General features: G+C 50.0%; 1 protein-coding gene across 2 annotated transcripts in view; it reads right to left on the reverse strand.

The window, feature by feature from the left end:
- Positions 1–9,325, reverse strand: part of UBTD1 (ubiquitin domain containing 1) — a 62,676-nt gene that overhangs the window by 18,151 nt on the left and 35,200 nt on the right. Inside the window, exon 1 of one of the 2 annotated variants that reach the window (XM_017502772.2) lies at positions 2,394–2,581. The exons of the other annotated variant lie outside the window; for it this stretch is intronic. Coding sequence (XP_017358261.1) covers positions 2,394–2,439 — 46 coding nt within the window. The 5' untranslated portion in view covers positions 2,440–2,581. Of the gene's footprint in view, positions 1–2,393; positions 2,582–9,325 lie in introns of those variants that run through there. 2 annotated transcript variants of the gene reach the window in all.

Below are 9,325 nucleotides of genomic sequence, written 5' to 3' on the forward strand. Positions count from 1 at the left end.
AGTAATTATAGTTACCCTTTACTGAGCTACATGGCAGGCCTGGAACAGACACACTGGTGCTGAAGGCACAGGCTCTGTCCTCAGGCAGACCTGGGAGCGCCATCATTAATTAATGAACTAAGTGACCTTGGGCAAATGCCTTAAGCTTTCTAGTCTCTTCTGGGAGGTAAGGAGTGTTCTCAGCCACACATCTAAGGGAGATTAGGGGAATTGGAGATACACACAAATATAATCAAGAAGATTATCCATAATAAATCACCTAACACATATGTTACATAGTATTACACATAATAAATAACCTGACAGCCCAAGCTACATCCTAGCACCAAGCCCCACAGGCTCTTGCTTAAGACACAGACACACAGACACAGACACAGACACAGACACACACACACACACACACACACACACACACACACCCAGCCCTATACTTACTACAGAGTAGTGAGTAGGTCTTTTTTTTTTTTAACTTTTTTAGAGATGGGGGTCTCGCTGTGTTGACCAGGTTGGTCTCAAACTCCTGGCCCCCAGTGATCCTCTCATCTTGGCCTCCCAAAGCGCTAGGATTACAGGTGTGAGCCACCATGCTTGGCCGGAGAGTAGGTACTTATTACTGTCATCATACAGTTGACCCTTGAACAACATGGGTTTGAATTTTCTTCCACCTCTGCCACTGAGACAGCAAGACCAACCCCTCCCTTTCCTCCTCCTCACTCTACTCAACATGAAGACAAAGACCTTTATGATGATCCACTTCAACTTAATGAATAGTAGATATATTTTCTCTTATGATTTTATTTATTTCTTTTTTTTCATATTTTTTTTTACTACTCTGCACTTAATTAGTAAGATATTTTATTTATTTATTATTTAAAGACAGGGTCTCACTATGTTGCCCAGGCTGGTTTCAAACTCCTCGGCTCAAGCGATCTGCCTCGGCCTCCCAAAGTGTTGGGATTACAGGCATGAGCCACTGCACCAGGCCATGATTTGCTTAATAACATTTATTTTTTTCTCTAGCTTACTTGACTGTAAGAATCAGTATATAATTCACATAACATACAAAATATATGTTAATCAACTCTTCATGTTATCAGTAAGGCTTCTGATCACAAGTAGCCTATCAGTAGCTAAGTTTTTGGGGAGCTGAAAGTTTGACATGGATTTTTCCACCGCACAGGGGTCGGCATTCCTAACCCTGCATTGTTCAAGAGACAACTGCAGTCGCTGTTGTCATTATTATTAACATTATTATTTTGATCTGAAATCCAACCGTTCCACTCTCTGGAATAACAGAACAAGTTGTAGCCTCTTCAATGGCGTTATCTGACACTTTTCTACTCTCCAGGCTGAAGATCCCCTTCCACAGTTTCTCCAGATTCCACTTTTTTTTTTTTTTTTTTTGAGACAGAGTCTTGTTCTTGTCCCCCAGACTGAAGTGCAATGGTATGATCTCGGCTCACTGCAACCTCCACCTTCCAGGTTCGAGCAATTCTCCGGCCTCAGCCTCCTGAGTAGCTGGGATTACAGGCACCCGCCACAACACCCGGCTATTTTTGTATTTTTAATTTTTTTTTAGTAGATACGGGGTTTCACCATGTTGGCCAGGCTGGTCTCAAACTCCTGACCTCAGGTGATCTGCCTGCCTCGGCCTCCCAAAGTGCTGGGATTACAGGCATAAGCTACTGAGCTGGGCCTTTCTCCAGATTCTTTGCCATCTCACTCATCCTCGTCTCAACTAACCTAACAGTGCAGGTGTGGCCCATCCAGCACCAGGCCCCACCGGGCTCCCACATACTCCATCTGAGCACCGGCCCCCTGCTCCACAACAAACACTACAGCAAGTCTGCCCACAACTGTTGGGGATGGAGCTAGAAAAGACCCCATAATTTTCACCCTGGTTGTGGCTCCTAATTCTGGCAAGCCCTATAGTTCATTTAGTCCATGCCCCAGCAACAGGCTCTAGGCTACTGTCTTTCTGTCTTTCAGGTCTGTGTCTTCAGTGGGGCAAACTTGGGGTCAGAAGACCTGGGTCCATTTCCATCAGGACCTGCTGTGTGACCCAGGGCACAGGGCTTCCTCTCTCCAAGCACATCTGCCAAATGCGAATGCCACTCATGTCTCCCTTACAGAGATGCCAAAACACTCCAGGGAGTTTCTGTGCAAAGTGTGATGTGCACACACAGATGCTCAATCCCTGAAAAGATGGGAACCCCATATTTTCAAGGCTCCCCTGCTCCTTCATGTGGCACAGCACAGCTCAGGACCACAGCACTGGGCTTGTGGATCAACAGAGAAGCATGTTCATTCTCCTCCCAAGCCAGGCCCGGGCCGTGCAGGCAGCTGTGCCTGACTCATTCCTTCCCCTTCCTCCTCTTTGGCCCATGACTCACCAGCACTGTCAGGCCGGCATCCTCCCTGGTTTCCTTCCCAAGCCATGCCTGGTCAGGATGCAGGACTGAAGCCCTCTTCCCACCAGATGCCCCCCTCTCCCCATGTGTCTCTTCTGACCCTCGGGGTCCACATTACACTCCAGCGTGACTGTTCCTTGGGTGTTGTGCTGTACTTACAACTTCACTGTCACCTCCAGGAGAGCAGGCTCTTGAGAGGCAATCCAGTGAGGTCTACCAAAAACGTGGTTGCCTGGGGCCTGCTCCATGGGATTCTGACTTCCTTGCTCTGGAGTCTGGGAACAGCAGAGAGGTTTAAAAGCTCTCTAGGTGATTCCAACATAAGGCCAGGGCCGAGAAGTGCTGATCTAGAACGAGGTTGCCCAGCAGGCTGGCTGCTACGGCTGGGTTTAATGAGGCCTCTGGAAGGTCTGGCAGGGTGCTGCAGGAGAATCCTATGCCTGCCTGAGGCTGACCGTATGGACAGCCCTTATAGCCAGGCTGGTCAAAAGGCAAGGAGATGGCTCAGGGGACCCTCTGTTTGGGGAAACCTCGCTGTCCTGCCCAGAGGATAATCCCACTTTGTAGAAAGGAGTCAGACAGCCCAGGACTGCTACCTTCCTCTCCTTCCTTCATCTCCTGACTAAACTCAGCCTGGGGCCTGGTCTTTCCTGCCCAGTGTGGCCGGTGACCAGACACCCTCTTTGGTGGGGACAGGAAGACCTCTTTCTCCATGGCCGAGCCACAGCCCTCCGGATAGAAAATGAGCAGCTCCAAGGCAAGGGGATGAGTGGGAGAGCAGAGGGAGGTGGTCCTGTTTCCTAAGACACCCCCGACTCCCTCCCCAGCTGCTCTGGGCACGAAGAAGGGAAAAACCTGACTCATCAGTGCTAGTGTGACTCACAGGCCAACAAAACTGACTTGCTAGACTGGTCGGGAGGGGAACCTGCTGCTCCCACCATAACCTGGGACCGTGGGCAGGTAAAGCCCATCCCTCCATCCCTTGGGCTGCTAGAGGACACATCCTGCCCACCACCAGCTGCCAGGCCTGGGTGGCGGGCTTGGTTGGGGCACCTCCCTCAGCCTGGCCCCCAACTGGAACAGCCACAGCTCCTTCAGGAACTTATTAGCGAGCGGCAGGGCTGGGAGGGAAGACAACTCAGAGGCTTTGGAACATAGAGAGGTGGCTTTAAGAATGAAAAGGAGGCCGGGATTCAGCTGCTCCAGGTCACACTTGTGAGGGGGTGGAGTTGGGAGGTAGACCCAGGTCCTCTCTGATTCTTTTTCTTGAGATGGAGTTTCACTCTTGTCATCCAGGCTGGAGTACAATGGCTCATCTTGGCTCACTACAACCTCTGCCTCCCTAGTTCAAGTGATTCTCCTGCCTCAGCCTCCCAGGTAGCTAGGATTACAGGCGCCCACCACCATACCTGGCTAATTTTTGTATTTTTAGTAGAGGCGGGGTTTCACCATGTTGGTCAGGCTGGTCTCAAACTCCTGGCCTCACTCAGGTGATCCACCCGCCTCGGCCTCCCAAAGTGCTGGGATTACAGGCGTGAGCCACCTCACCCAAAGTAGCTGAGACTATAGGCATGTATCACCACGCCTGGCTAATTTTTTAATTTTTTGTAGAGATGGGGTCTACCTGTGTTGCCCAGGCTGGTCTTAAATTCTTGGGCTCAAGTAATCCTCCTGCCTCAGCCTCCCAAAGTGCTGGGATTACAGGCATGAGCCATTGTGCCTGGCAAGAAATTTATTTTACAAATTTTATTTCACTTAATCCTTGTAGCAACCCTGTGTGGTAAATATGACTGCTCCCCTTTTACGGATGAGGACACTGAGGCAATGACAGGAATCTTGTGAACGGTTTCAGGTTCTCTCACTCCCAGCCCAATGCCTGTTCCAGACTCCGTCCTGCCTACCACCTCTCCAGGGCAGAGACTAACCCCTGGTGACACACACAGCTGACAGGCAGAGAAGCAGCACTGCCTCCAGCCCAGGACACAAGGTCTAGCTGACACCACTGAGCAGTCCTACTCTGCCACCTACACAGCCTGGCTGGGGTCTAAGCCACATGGTCCCTCCAGAAATTGAGTCGGCAGTGCCCATGTCAGCCTCCATGGCAGGCTGTGAGTTCCTCAAGGCAGCACGTGGTCTCCTTCGTGCTGACGTCTAGATGACCAGCTCCTAGCCTAGAACTAGATAAGCAGTACCGGTTGGTTGCCAGAAGCCTCAGATGCCAGACCTGAGGTAGAACCCTGGCTCTGCCACTTATGTGCATGACTTAGGCATGTTATCCAACCTCTGAGAACCTCAGTTTCCGTATCTAGAAAATGGGGATAATAACTGTACCTTACAGGAGTACCATGAGCACTACAGTAATAAGAATGACATTAACAAGAACTGTTAACATGTATTAAGTGCTTATCATATGGCAGACACTCTTCTAAACACTTCATATGTATTAAATCATCTAATCCAAAGGCCACGCAGCTGGGTGGTGGGCTGGCTCTGGAGCTCCCATCCTGACCCCCACAAGATACAGTGTCAACTGAGTGTCAAGAGCCTAGTAGGTCATAAGTGCTCAGAACATGGGAGGGATTCTAGCTGATGCTCAGGAACCAGTTCTAAAATGAATCAATGAATGAACCTCTTTCCATCTAATTTCATTTCCAACACTTACTAAGGAGTCCTATTCTGTGTACAGTCTAGCTGAGTTATTTGAAGTTTCTGCAAAATATAAAACAAAAACCCATAAAACAGTGTGAAAAAAACAAGACTTCAGTGAACAGAGCCTCCTCGCTCCTTCTGCAGGAGGGTAACAGGATCCAGATTTCTGGAGAGGCGATGACCCCAACCCTGGGTGCCATGCCCCTCCCCCTTCCTCAGAGAAGGTTCCACATGGGAGGTGGCAGTCCCTCAGGAGAGGGGGTAGAAATGGTCAGAGGCTTTGGCTGTGTCCAGCCCTCTGGGAATGTTGTGTGGAAGGGCCTCACGGGCTGCACAGGCATCCCAGCTATTTGATTTGGCAATGCTTAAGGAGGTGGATCTGGAAGGAAGGGAGCTAACAGTGACAGAGCAGCCTGTAGGCATTGGCCCTGGCGTCTACATAGGGAGCAGGGAGAGGCAGGGCCTCCTGTTCTCCCATATATCACATCCCAGCCTCCTGCCAGGCCATAAGAGCAGGACCCCCAACTAAACAAAGAGAGGTTCTCCTCATCCAGCCCCACTTTTCTCCATGCAGGCTGTCCCCTCCTCTAAGAAAGGCTTGAGGGAATAGGCAGGTGAGGCCTGGTTTGGGTGTTAACAACAAGTCTTGAACTTTTTTTTTAAAACAGCAAAAATTTTTTTTTTGTTGTTGTTTTTGAGATTGGGCCTCTCTCTGTCGCCCAGGCTGGAGTGCAGTGGCACAATCACAGCTCACTGCAGCCTCGACCTCCTGGGCTTAAGCAATTCTCCTACCTTAGCCTCCTGAGTAGCTGGGATCACAGGTGTGCATCACCACACCCAGTTAATTTTTAAATTTTTGTAGAGAAAGAGTCTCTCCTTTTGTTGCCCATGCTGGTCCTAAACTCCTGGGCTCAAGTGATCCTCCTGCCTTAGTCTCCTAAAGGGCTGGGATTCCAGGTGTGAGCCACTGCTCCCAGCCCAAAACTCTTTTTTCAAAGAGTGAAAACCTTCGAAAGAGGCCTATCTGAGGCAGGTAAAGTGGAGCTGTTCGGAGTTGGGGTTGTTGTTCACCTGCCCATTCCTCCCGACACCTCCAGAAACCCCAGGCTCCAGAGGACATGTGAGCTCCTACTTGGCACTGCCCAACCCAGGCCTCTCGGAGAAACCCGCTTGTGCTGTCAGACAACCTTCACTCCCTGGGCAGCACCCAACTCAACTGCCTGAACTGGGACACCTCAGGCCCAGGACAACAGGAGCACTGCCAGGCATGGCCCTGATGCACCATGTGACCTGGGCAGGTCCTCTCCCTGGGGCCGCCGATCAATAACATGGTTTCCAGGGCCTATTCCAGCTCTAAGACTTAATTCACATCCACTTTGTGGAAAGATCTGTGCAGGGCTCGTGAGGGCCACAAAGACAGCTAAGGCAAGATCCTAGCCTTCCCCAAATCCCAGCCCCGGCCCCAAACTGCAAAGCAAACCATATGTGCAATAACACACTCACACACACGTATACCACAGAAGGCTTACCAGATTCTGTGCAAAAAAAGCTTTGAGACTCAGAGAAAAGAGTCTCTCATAAGCCCACAGAAACCCTGCTAAAGTAGAAACTGCTCAGATCATTCCCACAGTCATTCATAAAACATTCACTGGCATTTACCAGTGCCAGGCACGGTAGATGTCCAGACGAGCATGACAAGCTCCTGATCAGACGAGCTCATATCACCGTCTGGGCTGGAGCTGAATCACACAAACGATACGCAAGGATCCCTCTTAGTTTTCTCATACATATGTTCATGCTCGCTATTTTGAATATATTTGAATGTATAATTTAGGAAATCCTTGTCATCTGTTACTCTGTGGCACATTTTAAAAAACATACAAATGTATAATATATAACATATGTAAATCTTTAAATTTAATTTTTAATTTTTTAAAAATAAAATAGGGATGAGGTCTCACTATGTTGCCCAGGTTGGTCTCAAACTCCTGGCCTCAAGGGATCCTCTTGCCTCAGCTTCCTAAAGTACAGGTACTACATGCATGAGCCACTGTGTCTAGCCAATATACATAAATTTTAAAGACAAAGTGAAACAAGTAGGTGAACTGGTGCATGCCAGAGCAGAGGTATGTGGAAAGTCTGCTGGGGCTGAGCACAGTGGTTCACACCTGTCATCCAAGCATTTTGGAAGGCCAAGGCGGGAGGATTGCTCAAAGCCAGGAGTTCAAGACTAGCCTGGCCAATATGGCTACTAACATCTCTACTTAAAATACAAAAATTAGCCAGGTGTGGTGGTGCACGCCTGTAGTCCCAGCTACTTGAGACTCGCTTGAACCTGGGAGGTGGAGGCTGTAGTGAGCTGAGATTGTGCCTCTTTATTCCAGCCTGGACAAGAGAGAGAGAGAGAGACACCCTGCCTCAAAAAAAAAAAAAAAAAAAAAAAAAAAAAAAAAAAGAGTCTTTTGAGAGCACACACCCTGAACGGCCAGGCCTCCTCTCTGCTTCTACTTCAGGGGTGGGAGCCGGGTTAGCTCATCTCCAAGGCCATGTCCAGTTCTGACCCTATGTGACAAGGACTCTGGAAATAGGCTGTGCTGGCTGGGAGGGCCAAATGGGAACAAGCCTCACCCTCCTCCCCTCACCCTCCTTTCAGACTTCCTACCTCACCCTCTCCACATACAGTGGCCTGCCCTGCTTCGGCCTCTGCTGCTGCAGGATGGAGAGGTGGCATACAAGCGTTAGGCCTCAGTTTCCTTCTGCAATAATGAGGGTGACGGGGAAGTGAGGGATTTCTGATCAAGAATCCAGGTGCAAGAGTACAGGTCGCACGCAGCCTCCAAGATGTATGCATGTCGCCCTGCTCTCTAGCTATCCTACCCCTGGTGCTAATGGGCTTGGCCTGGGAGCAGCCCCTGCCACCCCACCCCCAAGGTAACCCAACTCTTCATGGTCAAATGACAGCTGGAGGTGGGGCTGGGGAGCCCTAAGGCAGAAGAGGGTGATGATTACCAGGGTGCTTAGGCCCAGACAAAAGGGTCATGGCCCAGATTCATTTCAACACACAATTCCTGCGTACCCACTGTGTTTAAGATCCTGTTGGGCACTCGAGGGGCTGAGAAAATGAGGGTGACATTCTAATTACCTTAAAGCATGTCTCAAGGTTTAAAGAGCACCTCCTCAGAGAGGCCTGCCCTGCTGAACTAACTAAACGGGGCTCCCCGAGTCCCTACCACACCCCTTGTTTTCCTAAGGCACGTTTGCTCCAATTCTGCCACCGTTTTCTCACTTCTCTGTATCTCTCAGAAGGTCAGCCCCTCCAATGGAGGGCCCTGATCTCTCCCTCACAGTTACACCCCATGCTTCCTCCTGTGTGAGTTGAATGAATGAATGAATGAATGACCGAATGACCCCACCACTGGACAAGCAGAAAGTGGCATAAAGGAGATTCAGAAGGCCTGGGGAAGCAAAGGAAGGAAGGAACAAATCTGGTGAACTTCCTGGAGGAGGAATGACATTGTGAACCTGGCCTTGAAAGAGGGTGAGGGAGGAAGCATTCCAGTGGAAGGTACAGAAGCAGCTACAGCCTGGAGTCAGGCTGGGTAGAGTGTACAGGCCGGCAGGACAGGCTGAGGCCCCATGAGTTGAATCAGACCCTGTAAGGTCTGATGGGCGCCCTGCCCCTGGGCCCACTGGCCTCCTATGAGACACTGGTCTTCATTCTGCATTGACAAAGTCAGGTCTGCATAAATGTCTGAACACAGTCTGCAGTGTAGGGTGCAGGGGTCATTTTTAAATTAAACACTAGCTGGGGTACCCACAGATTGCCCCATTTTCTTCTTCTTTAGTCTCCTTCACCCTGGCTGCCAGGCTCCTGTTCTGACCAGCCGTGCAACCACTGGGGGACTAAAGAACAACTCGCAACCGTATCATGACAAAGACCTTGTATGACTGCCTCACTCAGGTCTCTAAAGAATTTCTCTCTGGCCAGGGACAGTGGTTCACGTCTATAATCCCAGCACTTCGGGAGGTGGAGATGGGTGGATCACATGAGGTCAGGAGTTTGAGTCCAGCCTGACCAACATGGTGAAGCCCCGTCTCTACTAAAAATACAAAATTAGCCGGGCATGGTGATGGGTGCCTATAATCCTAGCTACTTGAGAGGCTGAGGCAGGAGAATTGCTTGAATCTGGGAGGTAGAGGCTGCAGTGAGCCAAGATCACACCACTGCACTCCAGCCTGGGTGACAAAAGCAAAACTCCATCTCA

The sequence above is a fragment of the Cebus imitator genome, unplaced genomic scaffold (assembly GCF_001604975.1).
Source record: "Cebus imitator isolate Cc_AM_T3 unplaced genomic scaffold, Cebus_imitator-1.0 Scaffold299, whole genome shotgun sequence".
Lineage (NCBI taxonomy): Eukaryota > Metazoa > Chordata > Mammalia > Primates > Cebidae > Cebus > Cebus imitator.